Source organism: Ammospiza caudacuta, chromosome 3, assembly GCF_027887145.1.
Source record: "Ammospiza caudacuta isolate bAmmCau1 chromosome 3, bAmmCau1.pri, whole genome shotgun sequence".
Taxonomy (NCBI): domain Eukaryota; kingdom Metazoa; phylum Chordata; class Aves; order Passeriformes; family Passerellidae; genus Ammospiza; species Ammospiza caudacuta.
In genome coordinates, this window is record NC_080595.1 from 68,928,298 (window position 1) to 68,948,552 (window position 20,255).

At 40.8% G+C, this 20,255-nt stretch overlaps 1 protein-coding gene across 1 annotated transcript in view; it reads right to left on the reverse strand.

Annotated features, from left to right (window-relative positions):
* The window catches only part of DCBLD1 (discoidin, CUB and LCCL domain containing 1), a 46,033-nt gene that overhangs the window by 10,879 nt on the left and 14,899 nt on the right, over nucleotides 1–20,255 (reverse strand). Inside the window, 8 exon segments of the mRNA XM_058802105.1 lie at nucleotides 104–228; nucleotides 1,274–1,489; nucleotides 2,755–2,795; nucleotides 6,830–6,963; nucleotides 8,620–8,692; nucleotides 9,427–9,478; nucleotides 10,042–10,179; nucleotides 19,509–19,721. Coding sequence (XP_058658088.1) covers nucleotides 104–228; nucleotides 1,274–1,489; nucleotides 2,755–2,795; nucleotides 6,830–6,963; nucleotides 8,620–8,692; nucleotides 9,427–9,478; nucleotides 10,042–10,179; nucleotides 19,509–19,721 — 992 coding nt within the window.

Below are 20,255 nucleotides of genomic sequence, written 5' to 3' on the forward strand. Positions count from 1 at the left end.
TGAAACTCCTAATCATTCTTGACAGTGAAAGCTTGCCCTTCAATGTCAAGACAGCATAGGCATTATTGGTTTGTGTTTTCCTACCCTTCCCACTTTCCCTTACCTTTTCTTCATTGCTCAGAATCCCTTTGTAAGTTCTCCATTTTGAGTTGTTATTTTTATAGTTCATTGTAAATGTCTTCACATAAAAGTTGAAATGCATGGATCCAGAACCAGTGGTTTTAATCCCTTTTAAGAAAATGCAAGAAACATTTTCATTTGCTATGTGCCTGTTTTAAGGGAACATTTCCATATGCAAACACAGAAGCCAAATCAATTTGGAAAACTTGATATTCAAGGTGTTAGTTTATTTTTCAAACCATGTTGGAATTGAGTTTAAAAGTTGGGTGAAGAATTGAAATCTGTTTTAAATTGTGAACTTAGACCAATAGATATTTTTAATAGAGCACAAAAGGCTCTGGGAGCTGGGTCTGTTCAGCCTTGAGGAGAGATGTCTGAGGGGACCTCATCAATGTCTGTCAGTATCTAAAAGGAGTGTGCCAAGAGGATGGAGCCAGGCTCTGCTCAGTGGTGCCAAGCACTAGGACAAGAGGCAATGAAACTGATGCACAGGAAGTTCCACCTGAACATGAGGAAGAACTTTACTGCGGCCAAACACTGGAGCAGGCTGCCCAAAGTGGTTGTGGAGTCTCTCTCACTGCAGATATCCAAGAATTACCTGGACACAATCCTGGGCTGTGTGCTCTAGGATGACCCTGCTTGAGGCTGGACCATACGACCCACTGTGGTGCCTTCCAGTTTTACTCATTCTGTGATTCTGTGACTCCAAAATGAAAATTGCTTTTTGATATTATGGTCTGTATCAGCCATCTTTACATCTTTAGCAGCAACTGTAATTTACATTTTTACAACTAAACCAGGAGATGGAAACAGGAATTTCTTTCACTTAGGCCTTGTTTTAAAGGCTGTGACTTTCACGTTTCTTATTGATTTCAGATCATCCACCCAGACTCCACTGCTCCGTGTGTAAAGTATTTTGTCCTGTCAGCATGTTTACAGATCAGCTGAGTTCAATCCTATATCCTTGTAGGAACACCAGTCTTGCAAATAGTTTCTTGTTTTAAACAGGAAAATTATATTCCTGAGCGCAGAAAGTGCAGAACACTTAATTACATTTAACAAAAGAAACGTTGCATTAGTGCACTATCAGCTTTCCAGCTGCATTCAGTTTCTTCTCCAGCTGTAACCCCCCAATTCCCAGAGAGCGACATACCCGTGATTCTCTTCTTCTCTCCCAGGTCTATCTCCAGCCATTCCCGGTTGCTGCTGTGGTTGGAGGCCCAAGACCATCCTGGGACTTGTAGCCAAGCCTTGTCTGGGGACCACAGGAGTAGTTGCCCAAATTCATTGGTCTCCTCCCAGTAGGAAGATGCAGTAACCTGGCTCTTGGAGAGGAATCCCTCTTCCAGACTGAGAGATTTGTTGCAGCCTAGGAGTCCCCACACAGACAGGCAGAAGGAGTTATTTTGCATTTTCACAGGATATTTTTATATTAGGCTAGCAACATTTGAAGACCACCCACAGCAGCAAAGTCAGACATTGCTGAATCTAGTGCTAGCCTGATGCTCTCCATTAGCTGTGGTGTTTACCAGTCAATTTGTAGCGTATGATCCAGTACCGGAGTGCTGCAGTCCCAATCCTTTACCAGTCTAACTCCTACATACATGACACCTTCTGACTACATCTTCTATTTTTGCCATTTAGTTTTTTAATCTCTGCACTTTTGTCTCATTCCTGTGAAGACATATTTTATTTTTAAATTTTTCCTTCTGAAACATAATATTTATGTTTTGAGATTGGCATTAACTAATTCTGCTGTACAAAACATTTCACAGATGAAGGCACTGTACTGAGAGGAATACTTTACTGTAAATATTTCATGAGTCCCACCTGCAATTAGGGCTAGGAAAGTTACTCATTAGAGGAGCTCCTTGATACAGCTGCCAAGATGTGATATCATGAAGATAATATCTGTGGGTAAGCACTACAAACTCCACCAAAGAACCCACAAAGTCTCTGCGCATCAAGGTTCTTCAGAGAAAACAGGCCAGTGGAATATGGTTCAATGAAGTTAAAAATAATTCCTTGGCAGATTCAAAGACCTATACATGCTCTACAGTTTTCAGTAGCAGAGTAAATGATATTATCTCAAATGAGTGAAATATAATTCAAATGAACGAATGCGAACTTTCCCTCCCCTCTTTGCTGTGTTTTATGGAAATGAACGGCTTGACAGATTAAAACAGGGTTTTGCATCTTGGAAAGCCATAAACAAAAACGCCTTCTGTATCAGTGCAATATAAATATATTTTCATTTCTCTCCTATGTTTTCTTTCTCCGCTTGTATGATGAAGATGGAAATTACAAATATCTGAAGAAAAACTGCTTTCATTTTCTGTAGCCTAAAGTACATAAAAATGGGATTATCTGATTGTCATTTTTCATATGCTGGCACCAGAAATGTAACAGCAGAATACTATTTCTGTTTCTCATCTATGTGCGTATGACCGCACATATTCTGTGTTTTTTCCTAGCTCGCTTCAGATCCCTTCAATTTTTTTATTCACTTGCCAATTTTAAAAAACTGTTGTCCTAAAATATCCTTCCTAGACACAGCCTGACATTCTCCTGATTATTTTTTAAAACTTTTACAGAAAATATTTAAATAGCTCAAAACAAAGCAATTTTTCTTACCATTTGAAGTAAACGTAAATCGCTTATCTGACAGAGAACCCCTGTAAGAGAAGAAAAAGGTAATTCAGCCTCTCATGAGGTGGTCACAGGAGTGCTGAGGCAGAGCTGCACAATCACTGTTTATCCAGTAAAATATCTCTGGCCAGACAGCCACTTTCTCTGCTGGCTGGATACTGACCCCTGTAAGAGCACTCAAGTGCGTCTCTCACTGTGACTGAAACCAGGTAATTTTTTAATGGTTTTGAGCATTTTTTAAAGCTTTAGAGTGATTTCCCATTGCCTCACTCTGTTACTCCTGCTGCTTGTGAAAGAGCTACACTCGATAGAGACTAAACCACACCAGCTCTGGCCATTCCTACTTGGGCTACAGGTGTGTCATAGGATGAAAATGGGATGAAAACTGCTCCTTGTTTTAATCTGGGTGAGAACCAGTTCTGTTATAACCACGGCCAACATCTCCCATCAGGAATGGTTCTTTATGCTCCATTAAACACATCTATAGCTCCCTTTTTCTTCCCCCTTCTGACATGGATTGTTTTGCTTCAGGGGAAAAGCCATTTCTTGGGCCACGCCACACAGCCCTGCACAATGCAGGACAAGATAAAATCACCACTCTAAGGGAGAGCTGAGTTTTCCTTGGCCTCTCGGGGAGCTGCTTTCTAATTCCCAAGGAGATGCCCCTGAGGTTTCATTCCAGAAGCAATGAATCCAACTGGCTGCTTAATAAAAAGAAAAGCCAGGGTTTTAACATGAAATTAGTTTGGATTTCTTGAAAATCTGCCCCCTCCACTGTCACTTCAATTAGCTACATGCATCACTGGCCCCTTTTGAAAAGCCTTGGCTAGCGTGACTAAGCAGTAAAACAACTTCTGCACCAAGCATGGAGACAGTTCCCTTTTAGGCTGCTCTTTCTTTGTTTTTGGCCAGGAAAATTTCCCCCAAGCTACTGTCTGCAGCCTCACCACGGTGTTATATGTTTTGCAGGGCTATATGTTTTGAGAGCACTGCAAATGGGGAATAGGAAAGTAGTCCCATGTCAAGGTCAATAAAAACACTGCCTTTTTTTGTCACTGAGGGAAAACTAATGACTACAGGCAAACGAAGCCCTTCAGAGCTCTGGGTGGGAGCTGATTTATTTGGGCATGTAGGCGGCTGAGTAGCTAGAAGGGGAAACACAAAACCTCCCTCCCACATCTTCCCCACAGGCAATCCTTGGGGGCAATCAGATGCACTCTGCTCACTTCAAACCAGTTCCACATCACAGCCAAAACAGTTGTTGATTTCTTAGAGAAGCAAAACAATTCATTTCAAGGGAAAAGAAGAAAATAAATACCTAAAAACCTACCTAAAACAGCAATCACAGTGCTCCTTGAATACTTATAATAAAAAAAAGTCAACCAGAACCCTTTCAAATAGAGCACTGCAAATTTAGCAAATAGAGGACTGCAAATTTAGCAAATCAAGGTTAGCACTTCTAAGGTCTACAAAGCTATGAAATCAAGCTGATAAATTTCTACTGTAATTCACTAAAGAGAACAAGCCAATTCAGTAAGTGGTAATTCATCAGTTTCCTAATGTGACTGCTGGAATTTTGTCACACAGGTTCCACTTTGTCCTCTAAGGGACGGAATCACTCCATGTTCCTCATTTGCCTGACAAGCTTCAGGATCCTGCCTTTCTTTTTTGGTTTTTTTTTTTTTTTTTTTTTTTTTCCAGAGCTGGTCTCAAGCAAACTTCTCCTAAGCAGTGTAGGTTAACCCCAAATCTCATCTTTCACTGTTGACAAGCACACAGCCTCTTGCATTTTCAAAGGCAAATGATTCCACGTGTGCAGAGGTACAGCCACAGGCCAGGCCATGCTACAGCACCTGTGTATTTGCACTGGGGTATCAGAACTGCCCAATAAACCCAGCCACTCGGGCTTCATTACAGCATCTGGGGGCGCAGGTCTGCACATGGATCATGGGAAGTGACAACCTCACACATGCTGGAGCGTAACAAACACACTGAGAGATGGAGTGGGGAGGCCAAGGTCAGCTCTTGCAGGGTGCTGGGTGAGCAAGACATAACTCCATGTTAACAACACAACACTTAACAGCTCGATGCACTCCAGCAGCAGCTTTTGATGAGGTCAATTTCGGCTAAAGTCGCTAAATAATTTAAACCTTTAATACTGAAATCCATTATAAATGAGATTTTAAAAGCTTGAGCAAGCTCTTATTTAAGGGCATCTAAAAAGCTCTTAAGGCACTGCTGCTCAAGCACCAGTTTTTCCATGCAGGCACTGGCTCATCTGCAGGATTTTCTTTCAGCATGTAGGCACTGCAGAACAGGGAAGCCATGCAGCTTTGCAGATACTGCTTATAAAAGATTTTTTAAAGCACAAAATGCATTGGTTCATTTTCTTAGTAAACAGGCCTACTGTTTCTAGGAGCCCTTTTTCATGTGTTGGAACAAAAGCATTTCCCTACATACTCCAATTTCCCTCTCCTGGGCTCACACCAACAGTTCATCTGTTCCAGAGACTGTCCCAGCTGCCAGGTGTGGCAGAAACGTCCTAGGAAGGGCTGTGCTGACACTCCCATTTTTCTCAAACTCTGTGCCCTCTAGTTTGCAGGCAGTGAGCCTGTGGCTTCCTGTAAAACCTGCAGAAAACTTCTGTTGTCTACTCAGGGCAATTCTGTCCCTTGGAGACCTACATCATACTCGAGGAGTGCCTCTGTCTGTCCCTGTAGGCAGGAGAGCTACAGGGGCTCTGCTCCTCCTCAGGGTTCTCTCTCAGGCCCTCGTATTAAATGTGCATGTGTACACTTGCAGAATTACACACTTCATTCTTTGACCACTGGCTCTTGTACTGGGGAAAAAAAAATACAAATAGGAATCACAACACCTTTTCATTATAAAATTTTATGTACTACCGTCCGAGTTACTCCACTGGGATTACCAAGGGTCACAAGCATATTAATGTATGTGAACAGTTCTGTAACATCTTTATGTAAGGTATAAAATATTTAATTTAGGGTTTCACTAAGCTGGCACGTGTGATGGAAAGAATTTGTATTATTTGTTTTATGGAGGGGCTTGGTGCCTGACCAGAGCTCTCAGTCCTGCTTTGCTTGAGACAAGTTTATGGTAATTTTCTTTGGCAACTAACTTTCAAAAAAAAAAAGGAAAATATTTAGGCTGTATAGTTCTTTGGCCATGATCTACATACTACCCAGTTTTGTATACTCCAGTGCCATTGTATATAAAGCATTTCAGTCTCTGCTGAAGTTTGAGCACAGCAACAGAGCACAAGAATGCCTTTTTTTTTTAATGAATGAAACCATGATTGTAAAATTGTCAGGAGGGTGTCAGAAATCATGGAGAAAACAGGAAAATAGTACAAAAATTACATATTGCCTTAGCTCTCATAGGTTATGGGATGGAAATTTCCCTTCTTAAAAAAGAAAAAAAAAAGGCCCCATGTAAAATCCAGATAACATTTGAAAATTAAAAACTATAAACCAACAGGAATGACAGAAGCAGTTGCTGGAAGGTCTTACTGTGCTGGATAGAGATTAGAGGATTTATTTCTACTTCAACAGCAGTACAATTAAAAGTCAGAAGATAAGCAGTAAATATAACACACTTGCTATAAATATTCTAAAAGAGAAAAACTCTGAACATGTCAAAAGCACAATGTTTAAGAAGTTGTTCATTAAATCCCCTATGGCTCAATGGCACTTTTTACTTACTCATTTTTCCTAGCTTTTTTTTAAACTTCAACATGAATTTATCATGATTTATTAGCTCATTGATTAAACCGAACATCATACTCTCATGTATCTGCTAACAAAGCAATTTGTAAATATGTTTGGGAAGGAACAGAAGGAAAAAAAATGAAAATACCATCCTACATAGGGCCACTGAAAACCTGAAACCTCTTCCTATCTCCATTGCCAACACCATTTTAATAAAGCTCTAGAAACACACCTAACATCTTGCGCTCCCCCAAATGGCATCCCAACCCGGTTGTGCAGGTGGTGGCAGTGCCCTGTGCCCGGTGCCAGCCCGGCCCAGCCGTGGTACTCACTCGAGGGAGGGGACGCCGTTGGCGACGGCGCCCTGGTAGCGGCTGATGCCCTTGTGCTGCGTGACGCTGATCTGCCCGCCCAGCTCGTCCGCCAGCACGCCCGCGTGGATCGCTGACTTGCACAGCAGAGACGTCTGCAAGGCAGGAGCCACCGCTCAGGAAATCAATCTGACACGCTGCTAAGGCCTTCCCTCCCAAGCATACAGGTGTTACAGCTCATAAACTCCAGCAAAAGCTCACGAGGAGTAAGAGGCAGGGGTGGGAGAAAGAGGAGTAATCTTTGAAAAATATACGTCTTCTAAAGTAATTTTTCTTTTCAAATGAAAAAACAAATGGTCAGCTTCTGAGAAGGAGCTGTAAGATTGTCACTCCTCAGGAAAAAAACATTCAAAGGCAAGGCAACACTTCCTTGGGACGATAAATCAATAATTCCTTGGTGCTCTTGCCTGAAGACAGACCCATATATTACTGCACTTTAGGATTTGAATTATGGTGCACATTAGGGGTTTGGCTATGTGTTGAGTAGCTGCTGCTGGGTTTTAAGTGCAGCCCATTTCCATTATCTCAGGTGGGATAGTGCTAGATAGATAGAAAAATACAGGAACTATTGCCAACCAGGTGGCAATAACAGGGCTAGGGCAAAGCAGGAAAGGGACAGAGAAAGGTACAAAGGACACTTTGCTAGGGGCTGCAGGCAGAGGCAGGTGAAATTCACACCGGCCCAGTTTGGGCTGTGTGACAAGCTGAGGTACTGGGCTGTCCCCTCCAGGGAGGGATGGGGAGAGCGGAGGCACAAAGGCAGCACATCTCCAGGGGAGCCCTGCAGGTTCTTCCCATCAGAAAATCCTCCTTAATGGTGGAGGGGAAATTTCTTTTGCAAATTCCTTAGTGTAGATAAAATCTGCATGAGGTCATGCCATGGGCTGCTTTTCTGCCCTAATCATTGGAACCAAGGGCAGAATAACTTCAGCTAACGAGAATGTAATGTGGCATTTCTTTGTTTCTTCAGCTCTGCCACTTTCCAGGCTGGAGCCAGCACGCTTGAATAACTGGATGAACAGGTTAAACATGAGCACTGACTTTTCAGAAACTCAGTGACTGTGATAGGGTGGGATTTTTCTTCAGTGGTGTGATTAGGCTTACTCCTCTGTGAGAGAGGTAAAGATTTCACAGACATGACAGGAGAAGAGTCCAGGGTGAGGGGCACAGAGAGGGCAGAGCTCTGAGCCATATGAACCATGGATAAATGCAACCACTTCAACTTTCTCAGTTTGAAGAACAAGAAGTTAAAACAACCCAGGAGGTTGGTAGTTACCAGTGGGATGTGGTTAGGCAGTGCTTAATATTTATTTCATCTCAGAGCATATGCTAGGAATAGTGCAGGCATGATCTTAAAGAAAGCCCACATGTTACTGAAATGTATCTTTGCCACATGTGGACACCAAACAAGTAAAGGCTAAAATCATAGAAATATTTCATACATGGATGAGCACTGCCTCAAGAAGGACAAACACTGGGCAGGCTTTTTCCAGAAAGCCAGAAACCACAAGTCAGTAGGTATATTTGACAATCAGTGGACTTTGTTCTCACACAATTGATTTGTCTGTTTGAAAAGCGTCTCTGTGTGCTTATGTACTGATAACTTAACTTATATACTGATAATAAAAGGTATAGCAAAACAGCCCAGAAGAATTACTAACAAAAGTCAAGCAGCAAAAGTTGAAACCAAGTTGTTCTATTCTTGTTTCTTTTGTCTTTATAAATTTGCCCTCATGATCCTGTGTACTTACATCTCTGTATCCTTCTCCAATATTCCCAGATATGTCACCTGCTATGTCTCTGCAGCCAGCAGGACAGTATCTGCTGCAGTGAGAGAAGAAAGGCTTGTTTAAGGCATGAGCTGTAGTGACAATACACACAAACAAACTCCTATAAAAGAAATGCTCTCAAACCAATAAATATTTTAGCAGTAATTTCTCTAAATTACTGATGCTCTGTTAGTAAGTCTAGGAGATAATAAATGGGCCCTTGAGTTCATAGGTGGACTGAACACAGTAGCACACAAAGACCTAGAAAAGCAGTTTAGCAAGGGCATTTATTTCTATTTAATTCTCTTGTTCTAGAAATGCTACCACACAAGTTTTCAGAGTAAGATAAGAAGCCTATATGCACATCCAGACAGCAGCCAAAAGAGCACAATTTATTACCATTTCAAACCTATCACAAAGTTCAAGGAACCGAGAAATTATAGCTTGTCCTCAGATAATCTTGTATCAGCTGGGACGTGATCTGCTCCCAGAGGAAGCACTGGAATTTGAGGCTACTTTGAATTTCAAAGTGGAAACTCTTTTTACATATACCATGTATATGTATGCACTTAATGAGAATTGCTGAGAGCTCTGCAACTCCATTCCATCATTTTTCTGGGCCACAGTCTTCCATTCTGCACTAGTGCTTTTCACAGCCAGCCATTAGACCATTACTCAAAAAAATTCACTTCTCCAGAAAACCAAAACACTTTAACATTTTCTAACAATTGAATCAGTTGACAGATACTGCAAAGCAAGCCAGAATGCAGAGCTGCAAACCCTCTTTACCTGAATTCAGCCTTTGTGTAGTGGTTTGCTCGTTCCAAACACGTGATCAGATCTGTGAAAATTTACAAATGTCAATTCCAATTGTTGGATATAAAATTACAGACAAATATTTGCCAGAACATGAAATTACATTTAAAGACCTCTTTGTATAATACTTTAGCAATTTTATTAGACTGGAAGCAATAGCTATGATTTTCTTTCATTCTTTTCAACTTCCCCTTCTACTCTTATGCTTTACACCTTCTTCAAAGTTGAACAGACCTCCAGAACATTAAATGTGGGAATGAAAACTTTAATCCCTCCTACTCCACCCTTCTATCACAGTGTGCTCGGTTCTGGAGCTCAAAACACAGTGGAGCTTCAAGGAGAAGGCACTATTTTCTCCTCCACTGGCCCTGAATTGCAAATAGTCTAGGTAGGATTTCAGCAGCTATTGTATCTGGTTAATGTTACAACTGTTTCTTACACACATGCTATTAAAAATACCATGGCTCATGCTAATCTGGAAATATTTAGGAACAAACTTTTAGGCTAAAGCTCTATGTCTGTAAAGATTGTAATTAAATAGGGGGAGCCATGCCACTAATCTTCTACTACTTTTGGATATCACCTTACCTGGGTGATCACTGCTGGCATAGGACAACAAAAAGCCTCGTCCTGACACGTGGGATCCACTCTCAAAGTGAATAGTTGCCTCGTTGCTATCTAGAATGATTTCTTTGGGGACAGGCATCACATTACCACAGTAGGGCCCTAGAGACAGAACAAAGAAGGTTTCAAAAGTTTAGATGACGTAATTAGGCTGGGAAAGTCTCATGATTAGCAGAGAATTTCATAACACACTCATTCTCTTTCAGTATCAACCCAAATGTTGACAAAAGGGTTTTGGCTTCAGTCCTTTATGGGTATGAGCTCTAAAGCTACCCTGACAAGCAGTGGCCAGGATCCAGTTGTCTCTGCATGGCAGCAATTCCAGCATCCACATTTCTCATCACATAAGCCTGAAGAGAAGGAATAATGCCCTTCAACCTTTGAAGTACAGCGTGCTCACAACCAGCAGTAACTCATTAGAGAAAATGACACTACATTCAAAAGCAATCCAAGGGATCTAGGCAGGGTCCCTGAGATAAACCCTCCAAACACACACAGCTCATGCCATTGTGGCACAGCAGCCAGCCAGAAAGGATTAAGATCAGATACAGGGCACCTGGTTTTCAAGGACCTGCATGCCACAAGCCGGATTGTGCTCCAAGGCAGTAACATTTCCCTTAGAAAATTTCCTAAGCTTTTTCCATTTTAAAACACATGGTAATATACAGTTCAAGTCTCTAGAGTTTTAAACAAGAAAGAGAGGGAAAGAAAGGGGAAGATGAAGGGAGTGGGACAGGGAGACAACAGCCTTGTGCTTACAGTGAATTAGATAAGGGTTTTATAGCTACCAACTGCAGTATCTTGGAACAGTCTTTGGGACACTCCTTTCTTGTGACAGCAGGCATGCCCAGGACTCCTAGTAATTACATTTGCTTCTCAGAAAGTCAGTTCCCAAGGGGAGTGTTCCTTTGAGACTGCCACAGTCTTTGCATTGGCCTTCTGTCACCATACCTGGGTGCAAACAGTTGTCCCTAGATGCCCTCAGGCACAGATAATACAGAAAATTCAAAGCAGTTTGGATATACTTGTTCAAATTTATGAGTCTATGTACAATATAAACTGCAAAGAAGAGGTTTTTTTAAGATGGCAAAGAGACTTTTTTCCCTAGAGGAAAAAAAATCCAAATGACCCTTTACAAGCCCTCAGCCCATCTGTTCTGCTGAGGTGAATGACAGCTTTTGTGTCCTAAAGCAAGCATTTGGGATGAAAAACAACCATTTTGATTTTACCTAGACAACCTCATCTTGTTGGTGGTGGCTACTTTAGGGCAACCTGGAAGTGACTTCTGAGACACAAGTAATTACACTCACATTATGACACAAATCTGATGAGTGATACACATCATAACAGGCTCCTAAAAGCTTCTTCATTTTGCTTGGTGCTCTGGGTTAGGGAAGGGGCTCTTTTCCAAATACTTCATTTGCCTTATAACAACTATAAGGTCAGCCTATAGAGTGGCCCAATCAGAGCCAGCTGTCAGCAGAAGGGACAAACAAAAGAAGGAACTCTTGTCCTTTTGGCTTAAAAATCGTACGGTGAAGGCAGGCAGGCAGAGAAACAAGCGACGAGTGTGACATTTCCCTGGAGTACTCGTGTGTTGAAAAATGACTCACAACTTAGTCAGAGAAAACAATGTCTATAAAAAGGGTTAAATAAATTGCTTAGGAAATGAACTTATCAAAAAGACAGCATCTGACACTGTGTCATACCAGTCAACTGCACGAGTGATTTATTTGAGAAGGTCTTTTGTGTCAGGTTGCAGTGGGAGAAGTGCTAACTTAGATATTTTTCTGAGAGAGAGAGAAATGGGGGAAAGACAAGGAGCATTGCACGTCTTCAAAATAAAGCACCTGAGAAAGCTTTAGTCCTTTTCTTCTCTCAAGGTCTGTCTCTACATATTTTCTCACAAGTGTGCTTTGGCTCTCTCCCTCACAGTGATTGGCAGTGACCTGTCTACTCTGGAGGTATAATTTAGATGGCTGATTCACACAACCACACATCAGCCGGATCAGGGATGAGTGTCTCCTCCAGTAGCAAGTCTACATATGTTCCAGATAATTATACAAACAAATCATACATCATGACAAAACCAATAAAATAAAATATAAATTAGTCTAGACACACAGAGCTGTATAATCCAAATTAAAGCAAGAAATTCAGAAGCGATCAGCTTAAGAAACCAACATTCAGTCTAAAGACAAGTGTCCACTATGAAATAATAAATCTAAAAAGGTTACCAGGCTATGGTTATCCTCTGCCAAGAGCAGTTCTGGCATACCAAGATATTCCCATAGGTAGCTCAAAAAAAAGGGAGCCTAGGATTAATTCCTTAAAGGATATAGAAGTAAGAAAGAGTATATACTTAAGGGAGTAATTTTCCAAAGGTTTATAAGTTTTCTGCAAAGATTTGTAAGAAAAAAAAAGGGGGGGTGTGGGCAGATAGAATTTATTAATACTATGAAACATTCCCTTGTTCTTTTGCTGCAAACTGAGGAAGCCTTGCAAAACATTTCAATATATTTCTTCTCAACAATTCAGATAATTGAATTAAACCTTATCAGCACTTCACTGTCAGGTCCTCAGACTTGCCTGGGCTGTCCATATGAATACTGTACAACCACAGTGAAGATGAGAGATGATGGAGAAAGCCCCAGTATGAAAATGAGAAACTTGCTTATAGGGTCCTGTTAATTTTTACTGCAGCAATTGGACTTGACTCTGGATAAATATTTAATTCCTAAACCTGGGACTTAGCCAGCAGTTTTTTAAGATCCCCTTTGAGAACTGCCAGATCACGTTATCAGTTTTTCATCTTCTAATGTTAGTTGTGAGGTGGGCTGTTTTGCATATTCGGCTTGAAAAACGAGTCATGAATGCTGATCCCTCTCAGCTTCCTGTTAAAGTGACTTGGCTGGAGCCCTGCTGGGGTAAGTAGGCAGGATTATCTGGTTTGTTTATAAGAACAAAGGAAAGAGTTTGATTTAATAAACAGATGTGTTACATGTGATGAAGCTGAGTAGGTGTTCTCCATATTTCAATATTACTGTATCTAGATGCCAGGGCCTTTCCTTCTTCCTGTGTCTCATTAAGAAGTTGACCCAACTGTGGGTCCGTCTGTTCACTCCAGATTCCTTTTATACATATTTATAAAAATTCTGCAGGAGACATATTAGGGGTCTAAGGATTTCAACCATACTCATTTTAATATTCTCCATAATTAAACTAACTTTTAATGCTTTTCATGAAGAATATCTGATCTGTTAGTATGGTTTAGGTGGCTTAAATAAAACACTTCTGTCTCCAAGTAGTATTAACATCCTGCAAGATATACAGTAAATTGTCTTGTGGATATCCTTTGGCTGGCCCCTCTGAAGACTGAAGAAACTATTTTACACTTTGTTTATTTTTTCAATGTTAGCAATAGCCTACTGCTTTTGTCTTTTTCATAACAGTGTTGTTTTGCAAATCTGATGATCTTTACAGCATTGTCTGGTTTTATGAGGTCTACTTTACTTCTACTGTCAACCGGGCTCTGGCACAGCAGCTGAGCTTTCCTTGTTGAATTATGTTCCTTTATTTTTTCCACTTCCCTTAAGAAGTACTGTGCCCAGAGGACTCTCTTCTTTCACACCAGCTGGCAATGCCTACATGATGCTTGTTTCTCTAATTCTTAATACTTTCTGCCTCTTCTGTAAGGCTTTTGCTTCCTTTTAGAAGCAACTATTTCCCTCTTCAGCTATTGAATGGCCAGTTCACTATGCTCATTCTGCTTTCATATTCCTCAACTTCATTTGAAATCTGCAGCTTGACATTTGCTTTAAGTCAAGTCTTTAAGAAACTTGGTTTGGATATTAAATAATTATGTCTCTGTTCAACAGAGAATCTTCTCCCTTTTTTCAGTCTTTACTTGCAGAGTAAGCCATGGTTGGCAGGCAAGATGCAGCAACAATCCATGGATGTGCCTCTAAACGATTATCATGCCTTAATTTGCATTTGTTTGGGGAAAACAATGTTTTAAATTGTAGCCTTTTCTCAAATAAGTAAATTTGGAATACCTCAGTAGCTGGGAAAGGACAGGGGATTAGATGAACATGGATTACACTTGTTTCACTTCAGAGCTAAAAACTCATCCAGAGTACAAGTGTTTCACAAATAGTTCACAAAACCAGCAAGGATCTGTTGTATGAAAACAGCTTCAGTCTCAAAATCCATCTCCATCCCGCATTCACACAAATACTTTGATAAGCAGTAACTCTTCCTCTCCCCCTTACCAAGAGAGGTCCTCTCTGCTCCAACCCTGACACACACATGGCGCAGTGGGAACCTGCAGGACCCTGCAAGGACACAGAAAGTGCTGCTCTATGTCCTTCCTTGCAATTTAACACTGCAGATACGACATGACAGAGCAGTCAGGATGAGACAGCCTGGTTATTCAACATTTAACTCTCTGCAACACAGTCTGACCTCTGGCTGAGTGGTAAGCATTTCTTGTTTCAGGAAAAACAAACACAACTTTCGGTTAATGTTTCCAAAGGGTTGCCAAAGACTGCAACAAAGGAAAGGAAAAGGCATCTGAGTGAGGTTGGGGAAGTAATCACAACTTTAAAATGGAGCATCTGCACCACCTGCACAGGCTGGTCTGCCTGCTTGACCTCAGGTGAGATTGCCTCTTTTAACATGGTTGTGGTTTTAGCCAAATCCAAACACAGACACACAGCAACAACTAGTAATCACGAGTGAAAAACTGTACTTTAACAAAAAAAAACAGAGGTTAACACACTGTATGCAGCTAACAGGAAAAAAGGTGTGTTTGAAAAAAAAAATGCTGACATTCTTTGTTGCATCAATCCTTCCAAAGCTGAAAACTCAGGATACTGCAACCACTCAGGTGAAACCCATCTGTTAAAAGTGTTTTGGCTGTTAAGAAACTGCTCAACTTGATCTTCAGCAAGAACTTGTCTGGGCATTTCTCTGGGTTTCCTGAAATACCAGAAACAATACAGTAATAACAAGTTTCCTTTGAGGGATGAAAAAGAAATCTGGACACACCCTTTATTCAAGCAAGATATTTATTTCAATACATAATAAGGAGCAACTGGTTTGGTGAATCCCCTCAAGCCATAATGACAGGCAGGAGGCATCCGAAGGCACTCTGTACCTTTAGTGATGGGGTGTGGGGAGAAGAAAGCATTTTCAGTAAATTCTCTATTTCACGTTAGTTACCAGCTGTAAATTATGCAAGAACAAGTCAACTGCACTAACTCTCCAAATTATTACTAGTCACTCAGCAGCTCTGACATCCACCCCAGAGGAACAGATCAACCTCCTACTGACTGCAAGTGAATGAGGAAGTAAGTAGGCACTTATCTCTTCTTTTGGCTTTCTCTCCAGTCAAGACTGATGATCATCTCACAAAATTAAGGGAAAAAATACCAAGCCATTAGATGGGGAAGAGATAGAAAAAAGCAAAAAAAGGGGTCAAAAGAGGTACAGAAATTTGATAGAGACATTAAAAGAAGCAGACTAAAAGCAGTTCCTGTCAAACTTTTAAAACATCTATGATCCACCTTCATAAGTAGTGCAAATTTTGTTCTTGAGAACTACAGGGCTGACATGGTTAATCTTGTTTTCACATATCCCTTTAACTAATTAAAAAATCAGAAGCTCCACTTCAGAGCTCAGTATTTTTAATATGCTCAGATAATGCAATTAACTCGAGAAGAAAAGCATTTCGGCAAAGGCTGCACCTTGTCTGCACTGTGAGATTATGCTCATATTAATTTTCTGTGGGACAAAAACACCATATTTTAATCCAGTCAAAAACTGTGCCTTTGAAACAGACCACGATCATCTATTTATTTCTCATAGACACAACCTGTGCAAAGCTGTGCTAATATTTAAATGTTTGTCAGACAAAGGTGACTCAGTTTCACCAAAACGGGTGTTAGACTCCCTTTGCTGACTGATGATTAATATTTTCACAGCTATGTCTGAACACAGAGCTAACAGCTTGAAAGAAAAGGCTTGCTACAGGTTCCTTTCTCCAGTGAACACTAAAGAAAATAATTTGCAGAGTAATAACTCAGAGATACACTGTCAAGACCCTGTATGACTCCAGTTTCAGAGCTTCATTAAAATTATTTAACTATCATCTTTTAATTGCAATATTGGAGAAATATAAATTCAATAGCTGCTTTCACAGGTCCATCAAAGCTGAGAAGTACCAAAGGTGAGAAGAACTGTAGTGTCACATTTGTGTTTGAGTTGAGACTGAGAAAGGCTTCAGTAGATCAGCACACGGAACAACTGCATGCTTTTCTAGGAATGAATCATACTCTTCTATCCATCTGCAGAATTCAAGGAATGTCCAGAACGTCTATAAAATCTGCAGGTAGGTGCTCTAATCTGTAGTCACCACCTTACTGAAGTAGCATCAATATTCCTGCTAACATAAATCAATTAATCCCTTCATTTGTATTTAACAGATTCCCTTTGCTGCATGGAACATAAATACCCCAAAGACAAATTGAGTTACTCCTTGCTGTATTGCAAGAATCCCTGCAGATGGTTATAATGATGAATGAATCACAGTTATATGTAAAGACTGGAAGAAATCTGAAAGGAAAACAATACTTTATCATCTGGAGCCTTCTTCACACTAATTTTATATTTGTACACATAATCTAGTATTTTGCCTCTGACCAATTTTCCAAGCTTTAGATATACTCCTCAACAGATGTTTTTATTCATAATGACATTCATGCTGTTGTTTTCTGTAGAGCAGAAGAAACCAGCATGATATTTAAAACATATTTCCCTTTGGACCTCATTGTCTTGTAATTGCAAACCTCCCAAATAAAGAGCAAAGGCTGCTCAGACTAATTTGAAACATGAGCAGCATTCCCATTGTCATCTTTCATACTTTACTTTTTAGGTTTTCCTTTTTAAACCCAGGTCAAATACAGAAAACACACCAAGATTAGTTTTTAATTGCTCAGATGTTTTCAGCGCTTGCAAAATATTTTCAGGACTCCATCATCCCACGAAAGAATTTTGATGTCTAAGGTCAGTATCTCCTCAGCCAGAGGGAAGATGTTGACCTGCCTGTAGATGTTCATGAAGAGAGAAGGGTTGCAAAGAGGAGATCTGAGTTCAGAAACAGCTGTCTAAAAGGACACTTAACAGAGTGAATGGATGTAGCAGAGCTTATTCACAGGGCTTCTTTCACTTTAATAAATGCATATTGAAACCCAAAGCTATAGCAAGAGTGTTGGAAAAAATGACTTAGAGAAGCTCTAATCTCATCTAAGAATTCACGTGTCTTTTAAAACATAAGCAAACATAATGAATGTATGCCTATAGAACTATTTCCACATCCATTCTGCATGGGTTTGCCTGAATGTAGAACAGACACTCTGTAGGTATGCTGGTGGGAAAGTCTACAGTGAGCTGCAGACCACAAAAACCATTACAGATGGTAAGTCTGCCTAAACTGTAAAACTGGTTTAATCAGATATGACCAAAATCTGCTAATTGTGCAGCTCACTACTGAGAATGCAAATTACAGTCCACATGCATCAGACGTTACTAATCAGATCTAAAAATGGGTGTGGGAATACTTTAAAAAAATTAATTATGTGGACTTGGTTGCATAATACACAGCCATTCTGGGCTTATAGGCTGAATAACTGCAGTATAAATGATGTGAAGATGCCTTCAGGCTGATCTGTAAGGAGCCAGAATTTCAATCAACATCCAAGCTTCATTTTTCACTTCAAAAAACAATATGTTGATTTATCCCTGTTTCCGAGAAGATTTAGATTGGAAATGTCAAGAGAGTATCAATAAAAATTATTCAGAGATATGCTAATGCAATAATAACCACCTATTTCTTACTGCTAAGTACAGACAGACTGCTTCAGGTGAACACAACTCATTACTTAGTTACAAAACAGATCACAAAACTATAAAACTATGGCTTGGGTTGTAAGGGATCTTAAAGAGCATCTAATTCCAACCCTCCCTGGCATGGGCAGGGACCTTCCACTAGATTAGGTTGGTCAGGTCCCCATCCAACCTGGCCTTGAACACTTCCAGGGATGGAACTCCACAGCTTCTCTGGGCAACCTGTTCCAGTGCTTCACCCCTTCTCACTGAAGAAATAAATAACACTAAAGAATTCCAGCAGACATGAACAGAGATGCTCCTTATGCCTCAAATCAAGCTCTGTGCAGGCTCAGATATCAGCATGTCACTGCCCACTCTTACTGAAGGTTGCTTCAAAATGTAATACCTCCCCCATGAGAACAATAATTACCTTTACCTTCCTTTGTGAGCAAGCCTTTAATACCTCACTTGATCTTCTCTTACCAGATGAGTGATAAGCCCATCATACTGATAAATGAAAGGCAATCAACCCTCCTTACTACTAAGATATCCTATGAGATCTCATCTTTGGAGAACCACATACTTTTCTGAGCCAAGCAGTGAGGTGGAAAACCTGCAGAGGCTCTGTGCAGCTCATTTCTTCATCACATTTTTCCCTTGAATCCATTCTGCTTGTTAAGCCCAGGACAGTACATATAGCCTCAGCTGACTGAAGGGCTACACAGCCCACTCCCAGCAGGCAAAATTTTATGAACTGTCAATTCATGAGTTTATTCCTACATTGCATAACTCCTTGCAGCTTTGAATTTAAACTGGATTTCTGAAAAAGGGTGCACGACTTGAAAATCAGTTTGACTCTTCTAGAAAGTGCAGATCAAAAGTTTCTGTGACAACTGGTTGGGAAAACCATTTTGAGGAAGGCCTCATGTTCTCCCTGGGGAGAATCCTGTTGCCATTATGATTGTTTTACGTGCACAGCTGTAGCAGATTATTTGCTTATCTTCCTGTGCAAATCTCTTACAAGAGTGCAGTCTGGCTCTTGTATGCATTTAATATCTGCAAGTATTAAAGCCTGTACATTAGTAAGGTGGCTGACAGCTAGCAATAGTAAAGGTTATCTCTTCTCTGAGCCATGGGCTGCCTAGGAATAGAGACACACAGGATCACTGACTCCAATTTCTCATCTTTGTCTAGTTTGTGAGGAAGCTCTTCCCCTGCTCAAGAAGGGAGCAGGGCTGATACAGATCTACAGACTTGCTGTATGAAACTGTGATGATCCAGCTCTGCAGGTGTGAAGGCAGAGCCCTCAGGAGTGCTGTGACCGAGCCCCAGCAGCCCCTCTGCAGCACAGCACAGAGGGGCAGAACCTCAGCCTTGGCAGAACCACACATGGTGGGACAGTGGCTTCCCACACAGAGAATGAAACACCTGAATATAGAAAGGAGGAGGAGAGCACAAAGGCTGTTTCTTGCATTTTGCTAAGCTGCTTTTTACTCTTGCTTTCACCAGTTCATTCACTGACCATGGCCTTGTCTCTCACATACCATGCAGTGTTGAAGAGCTCTGGATGGTAAGGTAGCTGGACTCGCATTTCTGTGATTCAATATCCAGGTCTCCGATTTTCAAGATCAGGCGTTTTCCTGGAGGCACTTGGATTTTCTTCTCACAAAGAGTGTAGTTTGGGTATGTCCCAGGATAGTTCTTGGATGCCAGTGTCCCACTGTCCTGATACATCACTGTGTGCCCACATCCATCCCCTGGAGAAAGGAAGAGAAACAGAATGTATTCCTCAATTAAAAAAAAATGTAAGAAAATACTGCCTACATAATCATGTCTCGTGCACTTTTCTCTTTTAAATAAGCATTTTGTAATACTCCACCTCACTTCTGCTGTTGTTGGAACATAGGTAGCTGAAATAAATTTAGTCACATTTCTCTTGTAAAGCAGTAGAAAGAAGGGTTGGAAACCCCCATGAACTGGGGTGTATTTGACAGTAAGATACAGACAGTGTCTCTCTGGCTTTCTGCTTTGTAGCCAAACCCTAATAAATCCCTGAAGATGCAATTCCACATGTAAAGAGCAGGATCTTTCCTTAAGTAATTTTCTCCCAGTTATGAGTCAGCATTTTATTTCCACAGCAATAGCCATCTCAGAGAGGGTAACTGAGTCACACATGAAAGCAGAGACATGACTTAACTGCCTACTATCACACACCTGACACATCTTATTTTCCTGCTGTTTTTCTTGTGCCACTTGCAAAGTACTAACAGCACAGGGTGAAGGCACAAGAG